Here is a 26,212-nt window from a genome sequence, read left to right as displayed (position 1 = left end):
CCTGAGTTACAATGTGTATTATACTCCAGAGCAGCATTCATAATCCAGCTGGAAGTCAATGAATCAAACCTAAATATATAGGTCAGCGATGTTCAGATTCGTGCATGCAACTGTGGATGTCATGGGGTTGCAAGACATGTTGTAACTCAAGATTGGTACAATTCAGTTTACTGTGTTTGATATTATCAAATGTTTGACGGTTTCTAATTGGGTTTTCTCCTTTCTTTTCTTTCTAGGGTTACAGATCAAAGCAATTCTGCTGTAGTCTCTGCAAATTCTCAACTAAACTGCTCTCTTCATTCAAAAGTCATCTTCAACGCTACCATGAAGATGAGAAGGACCAGGAACTTATGTCTGCTTGTCCGAGCTGCCCATTTACTTCACAGACTAAGAATGTTCTAAAGCATATGCGGATATTTCATTCTAGTGTTCGTAAAGTCCAGTCTGCAAAAGAGCGTCCAACACAATACAAGGTCAATTCAGGCAGATTTTGTTGTGCAAAATGCAACTTTACTGACACGCTCTATTATTCCATGAAAAGGCATGTCCTTATGACCCATCATCTATCTGAAATTGAAAATTATTTTGGGGAAAAGTCTGAAGAGGAACTCAAGTCTTCATCTGCACTGAAGATTAGTCCAGATAGTAGGTTCTATTGTAAAAAATGCAGTTGCATTACTACTAACCGTGATGCTTTGATATACCACATTTTAACATCGGATAAGCACAGAGATCTTGAACTTAAACTTAGGACGGACATTTCCGATATTAGTCGACCACGTGTTAAAAGACTGTACAGAAAGTTCCACGCAAGACGTCCCACTGTAGCCCAGTCACTTAAATCACAAGCGGTGGGGCCAAATGCCTCCACGGCAGCTTCTCCAGCCACTCAAGATATCAAATTACGTACTCATCAACAAAATGGTCCTAATACACCTCTCTTAGGGACACCCAATTCGCTCTTGCCCAAAATTTTACCAGTATCCACAGTATCTGATCCTGTAGGAGGTTTGGGCCAGAAAATATCTACTACAGTTTCTCCTACTGCTCAGGTTGGGTTTGTTACTCAACTTCCTCAAAACCAGAGTATTACCCTTCAGGCTTCCCTTCCCCAGTCTGTCTTCCTGTCTCCAAGATTTCCACTGAATCAGCAGGTTACAGCAACTGTCCTTCCTCCAGGAGGTCAGGTTATCCCTGGTACTCAGGCTGGCGTGAGATCTGCTGTTCTGCCCATCAACCAAACTTTGACTTTAAACCAGTCGACAGTCTTAACCTGTCCACAGTCTCTGCAGTCTGCGGTTATTAATGTGAATCCGGGTGTAAGGCCTGCTGTCTTTCCTGTAAATCAGTCAGTAAGGCCGACCAACATTGCAGGCAGTCAACCTGGCATTCCTCAAAATACAATCCTTACCGCCCCTATACTGAGACAGCTGATCCCAACAGGAAAGCAAGTAAATGGCATACCGACATACACACTTGCACCAATCTCTGTAACTTTACCAGTTGCCCCATGTGCTATACCTGCGGTTAATCCACCGAAAGTGCCAGTACAATTGTCATCTCAGCCTGATAAAGTGATGCAGGTTTCAACTTCACCAGCTAGTGCGCCATCTCCTCCTGTCGTGCAGAAGGCAAAGACTGTGCCACCAAAAACCTCCAAAACTACTGTAACAAAACGTCCCGCTGTATTAGGCAAGGAAGCTAAGCAATGGAAGACCTGCCCTGTTTGCAATGAACTCTTTCCTTCAAATGTGTATGAGGTACATATGCAGATTGCTCACATAAAACAAGAAAATAAACCTAATAAACCAACAGAATGTTTTACCACCAACGAGGCAGAGGACACTGTAGTCATAGCCGCCCACGCATCATTTCTGAAGGTCATGAAAGCAAAATCTATTCGCTGTGTTACCTGCAAGGCCTTTACTGAAGAAGGCGAGGTGTTAAAACACTTGCTTATGCATGGCATGGTTTGTCTATACTGCAAAGCTATTTTTTATGAGCTAAGAAACTTTATCTATCATATGAAAATTATGCATGTAGGCAAAAAAAAGGTTCATGGGGACTTTGTCAAGAAAGGTATGACTTTATCAAGTGATGCCAATGGGAATGTACTTTTTCCTTATTTTGACTTTACATTTAATATACCTAGAGAAGAGCTTGGAGACAAAAATATGCACCTTGCTATAGTGACTGGAGCCACCTCGAACAGCGCTAGTCCAATTTATATCAGAATCCAACCCACACCAGAAATCCCTGTTGCTGAAGTCCAGCAAGCCTCGACATGTGCATTCTGCAATTGTGCTTTGTCCAGGTCTGAAGTCTATGAGACACATTTGAAAGAAAAGCATCATATAATGCCTACAGTCCATACAATACTAAAGACTCCTGCTTTTAAGTGCATCCATTGCTGTGGGGTTTACACTGGTAACATGACGTTGTCAGCCATTTCAGTCCATCTTCAGCGTTGTCGCAATGCACCAAAAGATAGTACCTCTGGAGCAGTGTTGGTTCCAGAGAATGGAGGGCCTAAGCAGTATGTAAAAACTAAAAATGCTACTGGTGATACTCAGGGAGCCTCGAGTGAGTCCAAGAACAATTACAAATATGGTCCCTATTCTTCAAAAGACTTTGGGTCTGCGAAAAGGAGGAGGCTTGAAATCAAATCTGATCCTGCGGAGGCTCTGGACGCGTTGCAGTCTCTTGACTTGCTTGAGATGGTTCCGGATGCTGATGCAACAGTGTCTCATGAAGCTAAAAAAGAGTTCTTGTCAAAGTATTTCCACAAGAAACCATACCCCAGCAAGAGAGAAATCGAAGTGCTGTCTACTGTACTTGAAATGTGGAAAAGTGATGTTGCCTCATTTTTTGGTACGAAACGTTATGTATGCCTGAAGTTTCTTAGGAGTCATAAACAGAGAGTGCTGCTTGGATTTAAAATGGCTGATCTCAAGCAAGTGCAACATGAAATCGACTTGTCGGAAGACTATTAGGTGTTAGTAGTTGCAGTTTCATAGGCCTGGTTAGCATTCCCATGTCTTCTATAACTACATACAGAAAGTCTGTGGGACGTCTGACAGATCTCTAAATATTAACACTTTATTTGAGCAGTTTGCATTTTGTTTTCCTTGTTCTGGTGCTCTTTCAGCAGCCTGTGAGGTCCGCTTTTTCGACGTGACCTCTGTTGAGCTTTTGTCAGTGTCAATAATGCTCCATTTTCTGTATATTGTTTTCCATTTCCCATTTTGTACATTTCTGGACATCTTGATTTTAAAAAGTTGTTTTTTTGTGGGTTTTTGTCTTTTACCATTCATGTTTGAAATAAAACCATATTTGACAGCTTAGTTGTGACAATATGTAGCCACCTCTGCAGGGACGTAACTAATGGTTACTATGCATGTTGTACAGATGGTGACTTTACTGTACTATACAGTATTGACGAAAGCATAGTACATTATAGGATCTGTGTACACCTATTGTAGGTATACCAGGGTAAGGAGCCAGTATGACTGGGATGCTTTGCACCTCACATACTGATCAGGAGTACACCCTGTGGTTTTTGGGGTGTAGTTTGAATTCCCATAGGTGTGAATACTGCGCCACAAATGCACAACTACCTTTTCATTCAATGGAGTTGACTGATGTTTTTGAGATGGATGTGGGGCTGCATCTGTCAGACATTTATGGCACATCCTGTGGATATGTCATAAAGGTCTAAAATACCCCTTTAAGCCTCTTGTATTAAATTGCCATTTTAACATACATTACAGTGTGCCACTTTGTGGGTCCCCCCTTGAAGCTGTCTAGGCATACTACACCCATCAAGCACCCTCCTCCCACTGTCATTGGTAGCTGTTGTGAACAAATGTCTGAAGTCTTTTTTAGCATCTCTACAAAAGGCATTAGAACTGTGAATAATCCATCTACGTATTAGGTGGAGCATCGGTTCTGCATCATATTGGGTGTATGTAACAAGACAGGTTGTTTTTTGTTTTGGTTCCAGTGTGAAAATACTAATTCCAATTTCTGCAATTTAGTTTTTAATGTGTAATACAGGACACTTTTATATACATATATAAAATATTATATAATTTATTAGGAACTTTGGGAAATCAGGAACCCCTAGTTGTAGAATATGTATCTATGGTGCCAGTTGGGCTCCCTCATTTCTACTCTATTGTATCAAGTGTAGTACAAAGAAAATGTTACTTTGGCCAATTTGGACTTACTTTTGTTTAAAATAAATCTTTAAAAATGTTTTCCTGGGTTTTTTTCTGTATTTTGTTGGACTTTTATCTTTATTTCTTTTGCATAAACTGTATACACAATGGGGCATATTTATTAACTGAATTTCAACGCTGTTACCGTATTTTTTGAACTATAAGACGCACTGGACCAATGCACTAAGGTTTTAGAGGAGGAAAGTTTGGGGGGGGGATTTTGAAGCAAAAAAAATTTGTAAAATATTTAATAGAACTGGGGGTTTTCGGACACAGGGATACCAAATGTGTATGTGTTTCAACAGTAATGCTTTTGTTTCATATGTATTCTAGGGATATGGGGGTGATTCTATCTATATTTTGAACTTGCAATCATTTTGATTGCAAGTCCCATAGACTGCAATACAATTGTATTGCAGTCTATGGAAGATGCTCAATATTACTATTGAGGCTGGGCAGGGGGGGCTCCTGCGTGGCACAGTGACAGGTCGGCTAGTAGTAACACCAGTAGTAGTAATGCCTGATCGCGGGCATTAGCTCTTAAGATTTGTGGCCGCTCTTGCAGAGCGATTGCCATAGCTATCGGGTCTCCTGTACAGCGGAGACTTGGTAGCTATGGCAACCGCTCTGCAGGAGCGGCCGCCATCTTTAAGACCCCCCTTCCTAGACTAGTATTGTAGAGATGCAGGGAGTAGGCATCACTCACGTCTCTCCTCCCAGTATCCGCCCACACTCTAAGCCCCGCCTTCTCTATAATACTAGTCTAGGGAGGCGGGGGCAGGGTGCTCTGAAGCCACATGAAGGACAGAGGACCGGACCAGCAGAGGGCAGCGGCAGCAGGTAAGTTGAGCGAAGTTCACGAGTAGATAGATATTAATGTACATAGATACTATTGTACATTGACTTGTCTGTCTACTGGTGAACTTGCCTCATCGTCCTCACAGCAGTGCGGCACACAGTGATTTACCTGCTGCATTCGGACTATAAAACGCACCCCCATTTTTCTCCCATATTTGGAGGAAAACTGTGTGTCTTCTAGTCCGAAAAATACGGTATTTATGCAAATGCACAAAAACAATATGTCCAGCAAACACATTTTTTCTGGACATATTTTTTGTGCATTTGGATATTATTGGCCCTATACAGTCCTGGGCAAACCATACAAATCTACATTGGAGCTGGATGTAGCAGTTTTTATTTGCATGATCTCTGTTATTTATGCCAGTGTTTGTCACAGAATTATGGCACACAGGCAATGGAGTTTTTTTTTTTTTTTTTAACCACATTGGAAAAAGGAGACAAAATGTGGCCTGTCAAGAAGTGAGGCAAAAAGTTATCAGTAGGTGTAAAAATACAAATGTGATTCCTTGTGTTCAACAGTATTGATAAATATACCCCATTGTGGTCATCTTCAAAGTGATTGCTTTAGGCTGAGGTCTCACATTGTAGATTTTGCTGCAGTTTTTGGAGCCAATACCAAGAGTAGCTAGAATAGCTATGGGAAATATATAGTTCTTATACTTCTGCCTTCTGCTTAATCCACTCCTGGCTCAAACCGCAGCAGCAAAATCTGCAACAAAAAAACCCACAAAACTGCTTTTACACAGCTTTTCCTCAGCCCCAAGAGACAAAAACACAGTGTGTTGGCCACAGAACCCCCCCCCCCCTTGTTTTTGTTTTTCTAGTACTTGCAAAGTGGATGGATTCTGGCTAATCCCATTCACACATAACATGAACTTCTGTCCATGTTATCCCCTATCAATCAGAGTGCATGCTATACTTGCTCTCTGATTGTCACAGAGCGATAATGTAATACCTCTCTGAGCCTTATTAGAGGGGTATTCTAATGTAACATAACCAGGAAGTTTATTGGCGCTGTGACCCAGATGTTTACCATTGTCCAGGTCCCAACATCAAAAGAGTTGCCCCAAACACACAATGTCATCAATAAAGTTTACATTTTGCCCAATCCCTGTCCTGTCCATACCTGATCTTTAGGCTAAGGCCCCAGGGGCTAGAAACACTTCACTAAAGCACTGCAGGAATGTATCGCTGTTCTTCCTGCAGTACTTTGAACAGAAAGTTCATGGAGATTTCCTCCACGGACCATTACCACATCTACGGGAAAGCCACCGGCGTTCCTTTAGATATAATTAACATGCTATGATTTCCAAAATCGTGCCGGTTTTGGAAATCGCAGTGTGTTCGCAGTGCGGATTTTAACGCAAAATGGGCATGGGATTTGCATGAATTCCATCCACTTTGCTTGTTACTGTATAACGCTGAAATTTTTGCCATGGCATTATTGCTGCGGAGCGAATTGCAGAATAAAAAATAGACGTCTCTAGCTATGTTACATGCTAAAATAATAGTAATAACTAGAGATGAGCGAGTACTGTTCGGATCAGCCGATCCGAACAGCACGCTCGCATAGAAATGAATGGACGTAGCCGGCACGTGGGGGGTTAAGCAGCCGGCCGACGTCAAAGCGGAAGTACCAGGTGCATCCATTCATTTCTATGGAGCGTGCTGTTCGGATCGGCTGATCCGAACAGTACTCGCTCATCTCTAGTAATAACGATTATCACTAGAAATGAACATTATGAATTGCTACAATTTTTATAGGGGGATAGAAAATTATATTTAATTTGCATGCGCAAAATTGGTTGGCACATTTCTGCTATTTTTGTGTTTTCTTAACACCCGCACCTATAAATGTATATGAGTGGTATATATGAACTCCTCACACATTGCTGTTTTATGGAAAGAACATTTTGTATGCAGAAAGGGATTGCTTGAGCCGGCACTTTACACGCAAAAATTGCACAAAAATTCAAATTTGCCACTAATCTGCTTCAAAGTTGCATGAAGGTGGCTGTATATATGGAATATTAAGTTGTGCTTATATATATACGGTATGCTGTGTAATCTCAAAAAAAGTTACATTTTAGTATTAGTCTATGTGCGGTATTGATTGGTTTCCACCTTTAGCAACTGCTATACATTTGCTTTTGCTTTTTTTTTTTTTTTTTAGATAACATTCTTTAAATCAAAGATATTGCATGAAGGTGCCTGTTCATATACACTACCAAGTGGCATTCTGGCAATGCTGCAGGTGTCTACTTTATGAAAATATATAGGTATGGAAAGGGGGTTGGATGATCTTATTTATTTTATGTAGCAATTTAGGTTTGATTTGTCCATCTCAAAACTGAAAATTGCTGAGGCTACCGAAGGTGCAATATTTCCAGAGGTCGCTGGCAGTGAAAGGGGTAAAGTAGACCTCTGCAGCATGGTGTGAATGCCAATACCAACAGGCAACTTTGATTTAAAGTTTGTTTTATAAAAAGCAAATGTATTAGTTGCTAAAAGTGGAAACAAAAAAATCAAAACCTCCTAAAAATAAGAGTTCAACATGTGCAGAGCCTACATCTGCATACATATCCTCCTAAAATCACCAGAACTGGAAGGAACAAAAATCTGCTTTGAAGCTGGAAATGTTAAACTATCCTATAAAATGTGCCGGCTCAAGCAATCACTTTCTGCAAACAAAATGTACGTTCCAAAAAAACGGCAAGATGTGACAAATTTATACTTTTTTTTTTTTTTTGGGGGGGGGGGGGGGGGGTGTTTGTGCATGTGTTAATGCCAAAATTGGAGAATTGCGCCAACCAATTTTGTGCGTGCAAATTAAGTAGCTTGTATAATATAACTTTCTATCCCCCTATGAATATTGCAGAAACTTATACATTCACCTCTAGTGATTATTCTTTGCTATTATTTTAGCATTTAATGGATATCGCTAGAGGTGTATTTTACTCTATAAAGATTAAGGTACGGACAGGGTGAAATGTAAACTGTGTGTTGTGTAAGTGTTTCTTGCAACTCTTTTGGTGCTGCAACCTGGACAATGGTAAATGTCATATTGCCAATAAACTTCCTCGTTATGTTCAGAGGGGTATTACAGAAAATCAGGTTGGTGAGGACTTAGGTGTCAGCTTTCCTATCTAAAGAACCCCATCTCAGGAGGTCTTATATCCAGTATTGCTAGATGTAAGAAACTATTGCTCACTCAGAAGCATTTTAAAGATAAGACACCAAGGGGTCAGACCTTAGCCTCTCACTTCTATAAAGGCTTTTAATATTCTGGCTGATGCAGTTAGGGCTAGTTCACACAGGGCGGGGGGGGGGGGGGGGTGATTTGACAGATTTTGACACTGAATCTACCTCAAAATCTGCCCCTTCACAATAGAGTTCTATGTAGACCCCTAGGGTTCTTTTTTCCGCTAGCAGTTTGTTCCCACTTGCCGAAAAAAGAAGCGAGCTTCACTTTCTTCAGGCACATTCTGCGGCTGTACCTTTCAGACTAGGCCTAATCATTTGGGCCTAATCCGAAGTAGAGAGTTGTGACCGGATGCTAATGCAGCAGCCGTGATGGAATGTGTGAACTAACCCTTAAACTGTCAGCCATATCTAATACTAACTGTAGAGCCCTATGGCTGAAATCCTAGAAGAAGATTGATCAGGGATCTAAAAACAGATTATGCAATATTTGCTGTATAAGAATGAATGTTATTTGGCTTTGATTTACATGATATCTGAAGTTTCTTCCAAGACAAGAAAAATGGATTCTTCATTCCTAGTCGGCTGGTTCTTTTAAAAACAACCAGACTTTTTTTTTTTTTCATAATATTAAACACAATTTAGCACATTTCCTAAAAATAAAGTTTTTATTTTTCCCCTCTCTGGCCTGCTGAAATGATAGTTGTCCCCCTGCCACAACCCTAGGAAAAGCCAAAAAAGTAATAAACAGGGCTTCAGGGTATAGAGGTGAATACTAGTTAAAATAAGAAACTAGACACGTTAGTTGGAAAAGCAGATTCTCTTTTCTCTCCTTCCTCACACCACACGGTTATGTTGACAGAAAAGGACTTAGGGATTTTGGAAGGAGAGAATGAAAAATCAAAACTTGGTCACTGTTGGAAGAGGCTAAGAGATGAACAAGGAACTTGAATGATCAATCCAAACAATGACTAATACTGCTATTTAATGGAAGACTCTGATATTACAGTATATACAAAATTAAGACTACTTTTTCAGGAACTTCTAACAAGAAGACTATAGTCGTTGATGTAAAAAAGTGCAATGCTGTATTGTCTGTGGTGATGGCCTGCACATGAGAGTACAGCTTCAGTCTTCTGCTCAGCTATTTCCTGGGAAGAAGTCCTCCGTTCTGAACACTGTGGGAGGCTCATATCTTGCTGGTTGAGTTCTCTGAGAAGATGCTGCTTTCTGAATGGACAGAAAAAAAAAATAAAAATAGTAAATGTATACAGAACCCTAAGGCATGGGCCCAAGTAATATAAATGCTGTGGCGTTTTACATTAACTGCAAAGTAGATGGTATTCTGGCTAAATGGTCATGTTATTGTAAATCGTGTCAATTATACCTACGGAAACTGACGGTTTCCATACAATTGAAGCAGAAAGTCCAGATGAAAACTCTGCAGACTTTGTGAAAAGCCATGCAAGAAAAACTGCAACACGTCATGTTACGTGGGGCCTTAGCCTCAAGGTATTATCCGAGAGACTACAACTTCCAGTATTAGATGCAGAAGCTCCCACTTATGATGATGGGGGGATGCTGCAAATAGATCTGATAATGAACTTTCCAAAGGTCTGCCTGGGGGCCGCAAGCATTGTATTTTTTTTTTTTTTTTTTGCCTCATCTGCTGACAACGAAACCTTTGTTCATGTGGCCATCCTGAGGGTCAGTTATGGAACCATGAGTCTGTGTCAGAGGAGGCTGATCTACAAGCTTTATGGCTCCCAGGCAAGATTTAAAAAAGCTCAGTACCAGCACAATGGGGATTCGGCACATATATCAGCTGTGTGTGGAAGTCTTAGTTCGCCAGATAACCCGTCAATGTATTTCAATACTAATTATAAATCTTACTTCTTACCGACAGTCGCCAATCGTGCAGCAGATAATGGGGTTTGCCAGGATTAGAAAGCATGGTTGCTCTGTTATCAGGAAACTACATTATGGCCATTGGTCACATGGGCCATACTGCAGCTAAGTCCCTTTCAGTTGGCCATGTGTTCAATGAAAGTGTTGTCACTTCCTGAGAAGAACAAAGCAGCCATGTTTTCTAATCCCGGATAACGCCTTCAAGAGATTAAATTGGAGCTCGGAATATTGTCTACGGGCGGTATGGACAGTTTTCTGACATTTGCTATAAATGAATTGTTATAATTACAACATTACACCCACCAGGAATCAGAAGGAGAAATGTCATCAGAATCTCTAGTATCACTATTAATCACTTCTCCACAAAGAGCATACCGAAAAATGGGTTCAATGTTTTTATCATACAAGAACTGGCCTCTACAACCTTCTCCTTCAAAGAACTTTTGATTCAACTTGTACATTCCTGGAGACTGCTTCACCCCTCGGACAGAGACTACTCTTACTACTCCCCATCTCATAATCACTACTCCCGTATTGATTACCTCTTCATCTGCCACCATCACCTCCATTCCTTGATGTCTGCAGAAATCGACAACATTACCTTCTCTGACCATGCCACTGGTCCACTGGGCACCCTCTTCCCTTAAGTATTTGGGGGTATCTCTCACTCCAGACCCAAAAGACCTCTTTTGCTGCAACTTTCTCCCACTACTGACCTCTATCAGAGCCGACTGCAACCGATGGTCCACTGGTGCCTTTACTTGGTTTGGGAGGTGCACCATCTTCAAGATGAACATTTTGCCTAGTCTTCTCTACCTCATGCAGACGCTTCCAATCCAAATCCCCACGCCCTTTCTCAGGTCTCTCACTTCTACCCAACTACAGTTTATCTGGTCAGACAGGCCTGCTTGAGTGGGTAAAGCCCTTCTCTTCTGCCCCCAAAACTGTGGTGGACTATCCCTTCCAGACCTGAAATCCTACTACTTGGCCACCCATCTGGCACGAGTTGTGGACTGGTGCAGACACTCAGTGTCTATGCCCTGGGTTTACATTGAGCATGCATTCTCCCCAATCCCACTGCAGGTTGCCCCATGGTTAGACTTTTCCTCTTTATTGTCCCTCTTTCCACATCCAACCATTGGTCCCACGAGCCGGATCTGCTCTAGAGGCCTTGTCCGCTCCACCCTCATTCCCAAGGACTCCCTCTTTTTTCCAGTACTAGGCAACCCTGACTTTACACCCAGACTAGTCGACCGCGTCTTCCGCCATGAGATCTTCCGTGTCTGCCACCTCCGAGACGACGTGGGATGGAATACGCTCCTGGGCCCTCAAGCCTCTCCTGATTTGCCTCCATTGGAGACATGGCGGGAGATGCAGCTCCGCCACTTCCTGCGCTCTCCCCCCCCCCCCCCAAAAAAAAAAAAAAAAAAAATTCTCACTGAACCTACCCCCTTAGAGAGGATCTGTGTCGGAAACAGCCCCCTTCACCAATCCCTCTCGCTGGTCTACTAACTCCTGATTGAGCACCCGGAGGACTTTCTCCCTCCATTCATGCTTAAGTGGGAATCTGATCTGTCCCTCTCCCTTTCCCAGGACCAGCAAAGACGTATCTTCTGCCTCTCTCATGCTACCTCTATTAGCTCCCTCTACCAGGAGGCCAACTACAAAATTCTGTCCCGCTGGTATAGGGTCCCCACGAGAATAAAGGCTATGTTTCCCCAGACCTCCCCTCTATGTTGGAGATGCAGCGAAAAGGAAGGCACCATGCGCCATATTTTCTGGTCTTGTCCCAGCCAGTCATCCTTTTGGGAAGGAGTCAAATGGATCATCCTCCAACTCACTGAGACCTCTCACCACTTGGGCCCTGCTCGGTTTCTCCTCAACCACTGTGAGTCTCCTGTAAAAGTCTTCAAACGCTCCCTGCTTAGATTTTTGGTCCTCGCTGCCTGGGCATGTATCCTGCTTTTCTGGAACCGAGTTGAACCTCCCCCTCTCTCCCTCTGGATTTCGAAGGTTAACGAGCTAATGCGCATGGAGAACCTCACCTCCTTCCTGCATGGCACAACTGAGGCGCATACCAAAACCTGGTTTTACTGGTTTGCCTTTCAGCAATCTGGAGAGTATCGGACGCTTCTGGGCTCTGATCCCCCCTCAGACTGACACTAGTCCAGCACACCACAATCACCTGGATACTGGTTGCTCTTATTCCCCCGCCCCCTCCAGGTCGGGATCCAAGCGGCCTGGCGGAAGTGGGAGACCTAGCCTGTCTCTTACCCACTCGCACCCCCTTTGCTCTACTGTGTGTGTCTCCCCCCCCCCTTTTTTTTCCCCCCATTTCTCTTTCTCCTTCCCTCTTTTTTCTTTTATTTTACTCCTTCCAGACCCCCTTTTCTTCCCCCCTCCCCCATGCACTGCCCCTTATTGTTTATTGGACTTGCTTTAGGATGGTTATTTTTCGTGTTTTACTATGTAGCCTGACGTCCTCGAGATGTTTGTTAACCCTGTTACTTGTTACTGTCTGTTCTATTTTCCCCTTGCAAAATCTTTAATAAAAATTCTAAATTAAAAAAAAAAAAAAAAAAAAATGGCCGTGATCAGAGTCATTTCTGATCATGGGCAATGCTGCAGGGTCCCTACTGTATGAAACAGCGCAGACCTAACAGCCAGTGCAGCCGACATGTTTATTCAAGTGCACCAGGACGTAACTGTACGTTCTGGGGCCCCTAAGAGTTAGCCACTAGCGTCATTTTTTGTGTTTGCCAGTTTCCTTTTCGGCAACCATAACTTTTTTTTTCCTACTCACAAGGTTGTGCGAATTTATTTAATACAGGAGAAATTCCATATTACAACCCAGTTTGACAGTACATATAAATTACACTACTGGTGCAAAAAAATGTATTTTATACCACATAATATCAGAGATGCGAAACTTCTATGCAAGTCTTCTAGCATATCTCTTAAATATTATGTATACATTTACAATATTCTTTGGAACTCTAAGGGTTAATACACTGGCATCACACTTCTATATTCTGGGTACATGGTGCGGTTACTGTACACCATTTTAGAAATCTCCTTACATAGCAGCAAGATGTAAGGTAACACCTCCTCTCATGAATATAAATGAGTAAGAAATAGACATGTCTGGTTTGGAAGACCAGAGTGGGTGGCCCTGGCAGGTGGTCAGTCATGAAGGACGTCGTGACTAGCCCAAGTCCACCAACCAGATGACAAGCATGAACCAAGCTGTAACTACAGGATATCCAGATGAAGAGATCTAACTTCTCTGAAGATGTAAGATATTGACTGATATTTCTGTTATTTTGGACATTTTCCCTGTTCCTGTATTTTCCCTCAAGATGTTTAATTAAATTCTACATGTTTTCATAACGAGCCGACTCCTCCCATCATGATAAGACCTCACAACACGTAGTCACAAGTTTCAACGTAATACAGAATATTTAAACAATCCCCCAAAGTTGTTTGTTACTCGGAAATTCTTGCTAAGGTTATAATAACAACATCCAACTAAAATAAGCACATGATCGTTTCAACAGATACTCACAGAAGGTGAAAAGAGAGGTGAAGAGCTGAGATTCTGAAAGATCTTCTTAAGTGGATTTGGAAATGTTCCAAGGTTTGTTTCTGCCTGTGTAACCTGCTCCTCCATCTGTGCAACATTACTTCCAACCCTTTTTACAAAGGCCTGTTTTAAAATGAATACCAAAGTGAAATATCAAACTAAATCTTCATCAAAACTATGGGGAAGATTTAATATAAGGGAAATTGTTCAAGTCTACATTGCAATAATTTTCACACAATTTTTTAGAAGATTCTTATCGCTTCTATCTTGAGAGGTTACTCCACTTTGTAAGTCATCCACCATACTGGAATGACATTAGAAAAAGTCACAAAAAATGCTGTAAAGTCACATTTGATAAATACGGTGTGCGTCAGTTCTACACGCTAAACACATTCACTTCAAAAGAATAAATACCGTATTTTTCGGACTATAAGACGCACTTTTTTTCCCCCAAATTTCGGAGGAAAATGAGGGTGCGTCTTATAGTCTGAATGTGGGTTTGCAGCATGGCCGCGCTACTGCCACCGCTGGTTTTCTTCAGCGGCAGTAGCGCGGCAATCCACAGGCCCCAGCAGCTAAGACAGTCCCCGGCATCTGCTGTAATAGACCGGCGGATGCCGGGGAGTGTCTTAGCTGCCGGGGCCTGCAGATTGCCGCGCTACTGCCACCGCTGGTTTTCTTCAGCGGCAGGAGTGTGACAATACTGCAGGCCCCGGCAGCTAAGACACTCCCCGGCATCCGCCGGCCTATTACAGCAGATGCCGGGGACTGTCTTAGCTGCCGGGGCCTGCGGATTGCCGCGCTACTGCCGCTGAAGAAAACCAGCCGTGACAGTAGCACGGCCATGCTGCAAATCCACTCCTCCTCCACAGGTCCCGGCAGTCAGTTAGCCCCCCCCCCCCGGCCTCATACCTTTAGTGATGCAGGCCGGCTCCTGCACGGCGAGGCCGCAGGAGCCGACCTGTTCCGATGACAGCCGGGAGCCTAATGAAGGCTCCGAGGCTTGTCATAGATATATATTACTATCGCGGCTGGTCTATGACCCTCCGCGATAGTAATGTATAGAATCTCCCATAGACGGCAATACACTTGTATTGCCGTCTATGGGACTTGCAATCAAATGATTGCAGGTTCAAGCCCCCTAGGCGGGGGATATTAAAATAGTAAAAAAAAAAAAAAAAAAAAAAAAAAAAAAAAACACTTAAAAAAATATAATAAAAAATAAAATAAATAAAAGTTCACCTCCTTTCCCTAGAATACATATAAAAGTATAACATTACTGTGAAACATATACATTAGGTATCCCTGTGTATGAAAATGCCCGGTCTACACCTGGCCCCACAAAAAAAACGCCCTATACATCCCCGTACAGCTGCAGGGTCACCTGTCAATGTGGCCTTGCAGCTGTTCCAAAACTACAACTCCCATATATTAAATATTTTACCATTTTTTGCCTGAAAATTTTTTTTCCCTATTGTCCTCCTCTAAAACCTGGGTGCGTCTTATAGTCCAGTGCGTCTTATAGTCCGAAAAATACGGTAAATAAAAAAAATATTAAATAAATTTTTTTAAAAAAACAACTCTCAAAACACTATTTGCAACATTTGACACCAAAATTCTGGAATGCGGGAATTGAATAATTTCTCCAATGAGTCTATTTAGATATCTGAGGTAAGTACCATAGAATCAGTGAGTAACCTGCTGCCCCAGCAACCTTGAGAATGGTAGGCATTGGGGAAAGTTAAAAGAAAAAAAAAAAAAAAAAAGATTTTGTAACTACGGTATAAGACTAGATAAATAGCTATATGTTATGAAACAGATTAATAGAAGTGATGTGACATTTATCTATGACTGTCACTTCAGTTTTGGTACCCTAACCAGTTTCGCTGGCATGTACAGAATATAAGTGATCCTCAGCGTTTCTGTCTCCAATCAATCTACAATGCCTTTGCAATTTTTTTTTTTTTTTTTAAGTGTTACCAAGCCCTATGTTTACTATACGGTACATGTGCACTGCACATATTCATGGGTGGAGAAATCAAAAATGCACTCTGCTACGTGACTGCCAATCTGCTTAAGGCTAAGGCCCCACATGGCGATCCAAATAAAAAAAGTGATGCGGTAAAAACCGTGGCAACACATCGCGGTTCTTCCACTTAAGCTTTAGACAGAAAGTTCACAGAGGTTCCCTCTACGGACTTTCTGTTTCAATTAAACCTGTGGAGAAACTGCCAGCATTTCCATAGGTATAATTGACATGCTGCGATTTCCAAAAACCACGTGTGTCTGGTTTTCACCACAAAGTGGGCATGGGATTTACTAGAATCCCATCCACTTTGCTCTGACTGTAAAACGCTGCAATTTTTTTTGGTGGTGTTTATGCCGCATACAATGCATGGCGTTTTAAGCAATGTGGAGCCCTGGCCTAAAACTGTTCACAGAATTATCTACATGTGAATGCGATTTACAAAAGGTATTGCACAAAGTTTAGTAAATGAAATACCGAGGAATGACTAAGCCCTACATGTCAGTGGTGTCAGAGGTGACAGGTTCTCTTTAAATACAGACTTCTACAAGTTGGCCAGAACAGCAAGAATCTTCTTCTAGGCCTGTATTTAAAGTCTCCCTGTCTCGTGACACCGACATTTCAGCTTATAAGAGAGAACTTCAAATCATATGATGTACTGCGTAAGAGCTTAGGTCACAGTATAAATAAAATTATGTCATTACATCCCAGTTAATCTTCAGTAATGTTTTACGAAAAGCAAATTTTGTCTTACAATGGAACATCATTCAACATTTCATTGGTAAAATCTACATAGAGCGTTCGATAACTGTTTAGGGCTTTCAATACCGATTGCCTACAGATTTTTTTGCTGCTTTGTTACATTGAAAAAAAAAAATAAATATATATATATATATATATATATATATATATATATATATATATATATATATATATATATATTCCTGGCTCCTTGATAAAATTTGTTTAGATTTACCTGAACTTACCAAATATTCATGTAAATTGACAGCTGATCTCTTAAAGGGGAAGTAAGCCTAGCCTAGAAGAGACCAGTGGGGGATTTATCATGCAAGTATTGGGTCCTAATAGTATGTTATGCCATGTCCTTTGATCTGGGAAACCCCTTAAAGTGTTCCTCCAATTATAAAACAGCTTTTAATAGTATTGTATATAGTACAGGTGAGAATAAGAAACTTTATAATACATCTTATATGAGAAATCGGTTTTTTTTTCCCTCAACTTAGTATGCTGCCCTTCTCAATATATTCAACCAGCCTCTATGTTTACATAGAATTGGTAGCCTTATCTAGGTCACACACACAAACAACTCTATGGAGAGAGGAGGGGGGAGAAGGAGACTGTTATTTTTTCATTCTATGCACTGTTATCTGCTGCATAACAGTATTAAAAGACCTACCTGACTCACAGAATAGCAAAGTGAAGCAACAACAGTTAACTGTATTTTCCACCAGCCACCTCCTCCTCCCCCCTTCTCCATAGACTAATACGTAAAATGTAACTCAGCTTGATAACTGGTGAAAAACATATTACTTAAATAAGACAAAGTTTCTTATTTAAAAAAAAAAAAAAAAAAAACACTTTCCAGAAATGAATACTAACTACACGTAAATAATTGGAGATACGCTTTAACCTTTTCGCTGCCAAGGGTCTCTGGAAATTTTGCACCTCCAGTAGCCAGAGCAATTTTCACAGTTTTGAGATGGACGAATCAAACCTAAATTGCAACATTAAAAAGGCATCCAACCCCCCATACCTATATATTTTCTTAAAGTAGACACCTGCAGCATTGTCAGAATGCCACTTGGTACTGTATACGAACAGGCACCTTCATGCAATTTTGATTTAAAGTGAATGTTTTATGAAAAAATGCAAATAAATGTAAATTAGTTAACAGCGGAAACCAAACAAAAAAATAAATGCACCAAATCTCCTAAAAATAAGAGTTCAACATGTGCAGAGTTCATACATATCACTATGGCCTGAAACCGCATGCACGTGTCTTCAGAAAATCGCTAGAACTGGAAGGAACAAAATTCTGCTTTGAAGCTGGAAATGTTAAAAAAGTATCATCCTATAAAATGTAGGGATTACACACCATGAAAAGTAAGTGAACCCCTAAACCCTATATATTTTTTGAAAGTAGACAACCTGAAGATTACAAATGTCTTAATGGGTCATCGATAGCCACATCCACCTTCATGCAACTTTGCGACCAACACAAATAATTTTTTGAAAAAATACGCTAAAACACATATTTGCACCTAAAACTCATGTTCAATCTCACATTCATATACAAAATACTTTTAAAATAATAGCTTATGGTGTATACAATGTGTATATATACTATATGTACCGCAAACATCAACTACAACAAGAGCTCGGACTCCCAAAAACACGAATACAGAAGACAAGCAGGATTTTGCTATTGTTCACTAATATGTTAAAAAGCTATACTGCACCTACCAAACTGTGACTGTGATGCCAAAATCTAACTTTTTTCAGAGTACACAGCATACCGTATATAAAAACACAATTTAATAGTTTATATATACAACCACCTTCATTCAACTTTGCCGAAAACAGAGATTGCTAGCAAAAATTGCGCAAAAATTCAAATTTGCCACTAAAGTGCGGCTCAAGAAATCCCTTTTTGCAAACATAATGTACTGTCCATAAAACTGCAATATGTGAGGAGTTCATACATACCACACATGTATATATTTACAGGGGCGGGTGTTAAAGAATCGCCAAAATCGCAGAAATGCGCCATCCCATTTTGTGCATGCAAATTAAATAGGAATTTACATAAAAATGTTATTTTCCATCCCCCTATAATAATTTTAGCAATCTATACGTTCATCTCTAGTGATAATCGTTATTACTATTATTTTAGTGTGTAACGGACATCACTAGAGACGTATTTTACTGTAGAAAGCTCAGGTATAGCCAGGACAGGGATTGGGTGAAATGTAAACTTTATTTGCGACTTTATGTATATGTTGTGTAAGTGTTTGGTGCGACTTTTTTTTTTTTGGCTTGCGACCTGGACAATGGTAAACGTCTGGGTCACAGCGCCAACAAACTTCCTGGTTATGTTCAGGAGGTATAACATAAGAATACCCCACTAGAAAAGCTCAGGGGGGAATTACATTATAACTGTATGTGACTATTCAGAGACAAATGTATAGTATACGCTCTGATTGGCAGGAGAAGGGTTAATAGGGACAATAGAGTCCCTGCCACCCCCCTCCTGCTGTCACATACAGGTTATGCAGAGGGAGAGATCGTTTCACTGTCTCCGTGTCCCTCTTCCTTTGATCGCAAATTGCTTGCTTAGACAGGAGGGGGGGGGACACTTTGGAGCTCTATATCTTTGGACTGCATCAACATATCTTGATGCTTTCAATTGCATTTTAAAAAGGAGAATCTCATCTTTAAAATGATATCAAGAACACAGTTTTGGAGAAATTCACTGTTGAAACGCTGTCGGGAATTGAGATCTGCAGTTGGATCTCAATGCCAAATAGTGTTTTCAACAGTGAATGGCTCCAAGACTGTAAGTAAAATCATCAAGTCCCTGGTATCATTTTAAAGATGAGAGTCTCTTCTTTAAAATGCATTTTAAAGCATCAAGATATGTTGATGCAGTCCAGAGATATCGGCATTAGTAGGGAGGACGTACTAAGTACGTCCTCGGCTACTGAAGTGCCACCTTGGGAGCACGTACAGTGTACGTGCCTGGCAGCGAAAGGGTTAAGACTTCTGATTGACATAACAGAACAGTTAGTGAAATGACTGATCAGCCAACAGCTATTGCCCCTCAACTCCACTAGAATGAACCTGGTCATACTACTTCTGTGGTGATGGTGAAACATGCAGCCACCAGATATATAGGGCACAGCTTACATTAGGAGATAGAAGTGGAAACCCTGTCTGCTCTTCCTGTCAACATTGGAGAATGGTCTGCCAGTCACTAGAGTAAAAAAAAAAAACCTAAACCCACTAATGTCTGTCTATCTTAAGGCCTCCTGCACATGGCTATACTACATCTCTTTAAACAGATGTAAAAAGCCTTCATGCAGCTCACGATATGTGTATGTCCATGTATAACAAATAGACAACATATAACCCCTACACGAGAATACTGAAGCATGGGGTAAAGCCCATATTGTATGTGACCCGGCAGTCATGAGTTCAAAATAATCAAAGAGGAATATATAAAGATGTAAGCAAAAGGAAGAGTAGAAGTGCAGAAGGTAGAAAAAAAGACCAGGTAGAAATGAATGTTAAGGGGAGGGGATTTTTAAAATAGAAAATAAAAATTTATATATATAACTATTAGTGAAAACTGATGTGCATCTGTGAAACATATGGCCAAAACTAGACATGAATATACCCTAAGAGGTAATGACATAATCCTTATTGAATCTTGTATCATGGCAAAGTCTTTCTATGTACAACTAGCATCAGTGACAGTAGCAGCATAAGTAATCTGACAACATTCAGCACTGACCCAAGTTCATACCTCAAGAAAATCAATTTTCTGATACAGTTTTCTTATTTCTGTAGCTTTAATGTAAATTTGAGGCACTTTTTCATTAACTACTTGAGAAGTATCATTTCTAATCTGGGGAAAGAGAAAACACATGGTAAATGTCAGGGTCACAACCAAAAAGTCAAGTGGCACTCAAATGTACAGATTTTACTTTTAATTCTTATATATTTTGCGGTGGGGTAGTATATACTTTTATTTCACAATCCCTCACACTAGTCATGGTAACTGAAGTTAGTATCTATGGTAAACACTATATACACTGAATGCACAACAGGTAGTAAAACTAGTCTAGAAAAAAGGCACACCTGCAAAAGTATGGCCAGAAAGAGGGCAGATGATAAATAACCTCTATTCACTGGAACGAGGGCAATTTGTCTGAGGTCTGGCTCCAGCAGTCCAGGAAGTATTGACTCCCCCCCCCCCACATGCCCAGGCATGGACAGCAGTTCATAAAGACCTGATGGTGGTTTAAAGGGGCTCTATAAGCAAAATTATGCTGTATGAGCCCCACATATGTGTGAATAGCCTTTAAAAAGGCTATTCAGGCACCGCTGTTATTTTAAACCCCCCTCCCCTTTTAAAATAAAACTATAAAAACATATAGGTAAATCATACCTTAGCGTGCACGCTGGGCGGTCATGCACGATCCAATATCATCTTCTGGCACGCCTCCCTCTTCTGCTACTGTGCACGTTCCGCTGCCATTTTTCTCAGCCGGAAGACGACGACGATGAAGCCAGGGAAGAGCCAGGACAGGAGGGTGTCGTCGAAAGAAGAGGAAGGCGTGCCAGAAGATGACGTTGGACCGTGCATCACCGCCCAGCGTGCGTGATAAGTATAATTTACATATATGTTTTTAGGGTTTTATTTTAAAACGGGGTGTGTGTGTGTGTGTGTGTTAAAATAACATTAGCGGTGCCTGAATAGCCTTTTTAAAGGCTATTCACACATATATATAATTTTGCTGATAGAGCCCCTTTAAAGCCCCAAATACACCTTGCAGGTTCCCTTTAAACAGATTATATGTGCTAATATTTCAAAGCAGGACAGAATTAAGAGACAGCTTCCAGCAAAATAGCTGAATCCTGCTGACTTTTCATGGATACAGCTTTGGGCCATATAAACATGCTGTGGCATACCCTATTCACTTCTATGTGACTTACACTCACTGGCTGCCTGGGTGTAGCAGCCAGCACTCACTTCAGCAGGTGGATGGAGGTCAGATGGAGAAAAGTGTGGATCCTGGTGAGAAACTGGCATCTGTCAATTGTTTCATACCATATTCTCAGTGTCCACTACAAATGGCTGGTGCGGCATAGGAAGACGTTAACTCTCACCAGCAATATATGCACATTAAATAAAGGTGCCGAACACCATAAAAATGTTTTAAAAATATACTCTGACTTACCATATCCAACATCCCAACAAACTCATCAACTCTTACAAGTAAATCTTCCAAGCTCTTTTCTAAATTCTCAATCTGAAAAAACAACAACACACAATATGGTTACAGATATGAAGAAATGAGAAATGTGTGTTTACTGCTGCTCCGTGATCCCATTCTCTGTAGTGCGAATTATATTTGGCTTAAAGGGTTTAGGCAATGACTTTGGGCTGTGGTCAACCATGTGCACTAATCTCCACTAGAACAGAAAGTATGGGAACCCTGTTGTAATGAATGTTAGCGTTTCCAACAGTTGAATCCTATGAATAGGTGAAAAATGTTTTTTTTGTCACCCAACCCCTTCGAAAATAAAGAATACTGTATACCCACCATGGTCAACGGCATCAGTTATCAAAAGGTCTGGGAGACCAATCGAAAATGATCAATCAAGGTAACGGAAGTGATTTTGTTCACCTCAGTTATTTCATTTGGGTTGTTACAATATTTGCAGTTTCGTTCGGAGTGAACATGAACAAAATGGGGGCCACACGATGGCTCAGTGGTTAGCACTGCAGCCTTGCAGCGCTGGGTCCTGGTGTTCAAATCCCGCCAAGGGCAAAAAACCATCTGCAAGGAGTTTGTATGTTCTCCCCGTGTTTGCATGGATTTCCATCCCGTATTCCAAAAAGACATACTGATAGGGAAAAAATGTACATTGTGAGCTCTATGTGGAGCTCACAATCTACATTTAAAAAAAAAAAAAAAACATGAACAAAACGAACCTGGTATTATTATGCTTTGTGAGGGCTCTTCAGAATTGGGACCCTATCGGAAGCACCCATAGGTACATCAAAGCCAGGTGCCGCATACAAATCTAAGTGTGGGGTCTCTTCCGATCCCAGAATATTAGCGGAGACCCAGGGGAGGTGTTACAAAATGGTGTTACTCACCTCTACTGGGCTTCAAACCGACTCCTTGCGGTCATTGGAGCTTTTGACTGATGTCAAATGGGTGATGCAGCATTGTGACACTTGCAGGTATGCATCATGACACCATGTGACCATCTAGGACCCAAACGCAGACCTCAGCGGTCCCTCACGTCAGGCATAAGTGCCAAAGACAACAGAGAATCACAGCAGAGCCCAGGAGAGATAAAGGTCACTGGTTTTTTTTATGTTTGCTCATCTTCCCTAGGTCTCCGCCTAGGGACTGATGGGGAAACCATTGGTATAATTGACATCCTGCGATTTCCAAAACTGCTTCGGTTTTGGAAGTCGCCACCTGCCTGCAGCACGGTTTTTACCGCAAAAGGGCATGGGACTCGCTAGAATCCCATCCACTTGGCTCTGACTGTAAAACACTACAGATTTTCCTGCCACGGACAAATCACAGCGTTTGGGTTTTAAAGTTGACCGCCAGGAAGACGTCCCTGGTCCACTTTCTCAGGGCTGAGGGCAGAAACCTGGCGGAGTGGCACAGGGCGGACACCGGGAGCAAGTATTAATGCCCCCTTACAGAACTGTGTTCTCCGACAATTTATAAGCAGAATCTAGGACAGAGGCGTGAATGCTAGTGTGAACAGAGCCGTAAATGGTTGTTTCCAATACTTTCATAGTAAGACTAAAACTTGTGACTGCACTATCCCTGCCATGAAAACACTGCAGTTATCAGACATGGTGCTACTACTGAACTAATTGCACCTGCACAATATTAACATATCTGTGCTACAGCGTATAACTCCAGTAGAGTTAAGGGCGGCCGAGCATTCACAATAGATCCGTCATCCCTAAACAACAGCAGCAGCAGCTGATCCGCGCCATCTCGCGGCAGTCACATGACGCGCACAGGCCACGCCCTCACCTCAGTGCTCTGCTGGGCTGGGAGGAGGTAAGAGGACAGCTGAGCCGCTGTACACTGGAGCACGTCGTCACATGACTCTGCAACGACCAGTTCTTCATCATTCAGAAGCCCCACTGAGGCGCCGCTGCAGACGCTCTGACTCTGGGAGACGTGACCGCTGTCCCCAGGACTCCCGCGAAAACCTCCTCCTCCCGCCTCTTCTAACGGCTCCCACTGTCCCACAGCAGCCGCCAACTCCATGCGACCTGAACAACAAGCTCCCTGCCTGACACACGTGACCCGGTAGTCTACATATCCCGTACTGGCGCCGACTGAGGCCAATCTTGTGCAGTGAGCGTTTATCTCAGGGATGAGGCATGTGACTGTTGGTCTGGTGACCGTACTGAACTGCTGCCTGTTGCTACATCACCTTCTGTATTACGGCGGTACAGCTGTTGTAAATAGAGATGACTTCTAGGAAGAGTTTCTCCTTAACACCTAGCACTATTATCATGTTATGGAACTCAGTTCAGTCAGAGTTGTCATTGTTTGTGAATAGCTTAGTGAAGCATACATGGTACTGGTGAATTGCCCAACTCCAGTAGGCAGGGAGAATAGCTTTGGTACTTCTGTTACAAGAGCGGGACACATGATGACCTGAGGCCGGGTTCCCATCTGCATTTGGAGAGTCCGCTGAGGACAAGTAGAGACCATTCACAGCTCGTATCACAGCTAGCTGGGCAGTAACAAATGGCGGTACACCCACATTGGCGATCACTGCCATTAGACATTGACCAGTATGAGACTGATGGCGGCCAGTGCCAATGGTCAAGCTAATGACGGAGCAGACCATCACAAATAGCTAGTCAGTGACAAATGGCAGTAGTCCAACATCCCATTGTACCGCCTGTGTCTCCTCGACACTGCTTCCTCTTCCTCCTTTGCGCTGCATTCTTCACCTGATATATATGTAGTTTTACAAAAATGAGTAAAAATATGTACACCCATTTTTCATAGCTGCTTTGCATCCGAGCGATACCCATTTTCACACATGTCCCATACATTTGAGAGCCAAAATAAAAATAGGAAATTACCTATATTTTGACGGTCTGTGACAACGTCAAATTAACAGTCCTGTGAATAGCCCTCATTGACATTGTCATTTTGTCACCTTTTTGGGGTGCTGGACGGTGTGGCCGTGGGTTACTTTATACATGCCTGCTTAATAATGTATTATTTTTTTGTCCCCTTTTTTTTCAATTCAAATATTTATTACAGTTTTATAAAAATACAACAAGGTCTGAAACAGACCAGTAAGGGGCAGTTCACACGTGAAAACCACCTGGCTTATTTTGGCACTGGAAAAAAAAGTGTCGCCTTTTTTTGTATTTGATGCGGTTTTTGACAAAGTTTCGGTCACGTTTCTTTTTTTAAGCGTTTTTTTTTTTTCACCAGCCCCTTTTTTAACCCCTTCCCGCCGATGGCACTTTTTGACTTCCTGACCAAGCTCGATTTTTCAAAACTGACACGTGTCACATTATGTGGCAATAACTTTGGAATGCTTTAACTTATCAAAGTGATTTTGAGATTTTTTCGTAACACATTGTACTTCATGTTAGTGGTAAATTATGGTTGATATGCTTTGTGTTTAATTATGAAAAAATAGGAAATTTGGTGGAAATTTTGAAAAATATGCATTTTATAAAGTTTGAAATGATGCGCATTACATACAGATAGTCAGACCGCCAAAATTATATCATAAATCTCATGTCCCAGATCTCTGCTTTATGTCGGCATCAAACTTTAGTCACCCTTTTATTTTTTACGGACATTAGAAGGTTTACAAGTGAAACAACAATATTCAAAATTTTCAAGAAATTTCCAAAACCCATTTTTTAAAGGGACTAATCCAGTTATGAAGGGGTTTTGAAAGACCCTTGTATTAAAGCCCCCCATAAATCACCCCATTTTCAAAACTGCACCCCTTAAATAAGCCAAAACAACATATACCTAGTAATTTAACCCTATAAGTGCTTAAAGAGGACCTTTCACCACTTTTGGGCACATGCAGTGTTATATACTGCTGGAAAGCTGACAGTGCGCTGAATTCAGCACACTGTCGGCTTTCCCGATCTGTGCCCGGTGTAAAGAGCTTACGGTCCCGGTACCGTAGTGCTCTATGGTCAGAAGGGCGTTTCTGACAGCCAGAGACATCCTTCTGCCTCGCGGCACCAATCACGCTGTGCTGTGGAGCGGGGAGGAATTCCCCCCTCCCGCTCCTGATAATACTCGTCTATGGACGAGCGCTGTGAGCAGAGGGAGGGGGGCGTTCCTCCCCGCTCCACAGCACAGCGTGATTGGCGCCGCGAGGCAGAAGGACGTCTCTGGCTAATGGTCAGAAACGCCCTTCTGACCATAGAGCACTACGGTACCGGCACCGTAAGCTCTTTACACCGGGCACAGATCGGGAAAGCCGACAGTGCGCTGAATTCAGTCAGCTTTCCAGCAGTATATAACACTGCATGTGCCCAAAAGTGGTGAAAGGTCCTCTTTAACCGGAATTAAAACAAAATGGAGGTGAAATTTTTAAATTTATTTTATTATTATTTTACTA

The 26,212-nt window shown here is 41.7% G+C and overlaps 2 protein-coding genes across 3 annotated transcripts in view; one reads left to right on the top strand and one right to left on the bottom strand.

The window, feature by feature from the left end:
* The window catches only part of ADNP2 (ADNP homeobox 2), a 28,119-nt gene extending 24,456 nt beyond the window's left edge, over positions 1 to 3,663 (top strand). For both annotated transcript variants that reach the window (XM_075270911.1, XM_075270910.1), the window contains one exon: positions 237 to 3,663. In XM_075270911.1, coding sequence (XP_075127012.1) covers positions 351 to 2,993 — 2,643 coding nt within the window. In that variant the 5' untranslated portion in view covers positions 237 to 350 and the 3' untranslated portion in view covers positions 2,994 to 3,663. The remainder of the gene's footprint in view (positions 1 to 236) is intronic.
* A 5,585-nt stretch (positions 3,664 to 9,248) lies between these two features.
* Positions 9,249 to 23,918, bottom strand: LOC142201349 (biogenesis of lysosome-related organelles complex 1 subunit 4-like). The gene is made up of 5 exons (XM_075272191.1): positions 23,620 to 23,918; positions 21,784 to 21,855; positions 20,346 to 20,447; positions 13,756 to 13,896; positions 9,249 to 9,512 (listed from the first exon to the last, which is right to left on the bottom strand). The coding sequence occupies exons 1-5, from the start codon at positions 23,857 to 23,859 to the stop codon at positions 9,423 to 9,425; spliced, it is 645 nt and encodes a 214-aa protein (XP_075128292.1). The 5' UTR covers positions 23,860 to 23,918; the 3' UTR covers positions 9,249 to 9,422.
* Between the last annotated feature and the right edge of the window lie 2,294 nt (positions 23,919 to 26,212).

Source organism: Leptodactylus fuscus, chromosome 4 (assembly GCF_031893055.1).
Source record: "Leptodactylus fuscus isolate aLepFus1 chromosome 4, aLepFus1.hap2, whole genome shotgun sequence".
NCBI classification, from domain to species: domain Eukaryota; kingdom Metazoa; phylum Chordata; class Amphibia; order Anura; family Leptodactylidae; genus Leptodactylus; species Leptodactylus fuscus.
The sequence above is the reverse complement of the archived record's forward strand: the minus strand, read 5'-3'. Positions and strand labels throughout refer to the sequence as shown.

Excerpts from the sequence above, each read along its gene's own strand:
- LOC142201349 (XM_075272191.1), bottom strand. The coding sequence starts at position 23,859 with ATGGAGTTGGCGGCTGCTGTGGGACAGTGGGAGCCGTTAGAAGAGGCG. Across the intron at positions 21,856-23,619 it reads CAGCCCAGCAGAGCACTGAG|ATTGAGAATTTAGAAAAGAG; the intron begins GTGAGGGCGTGG and ends TTGTTTTTTCAG. Across the intron at positions 13,897-20,345 it reads AGAAAATTGATTTTCTTGAG|GCCTTTGTAAAAAGGGTTGG; the intron begins GTATGAACTTGG and ends ATTTTAAAACAG.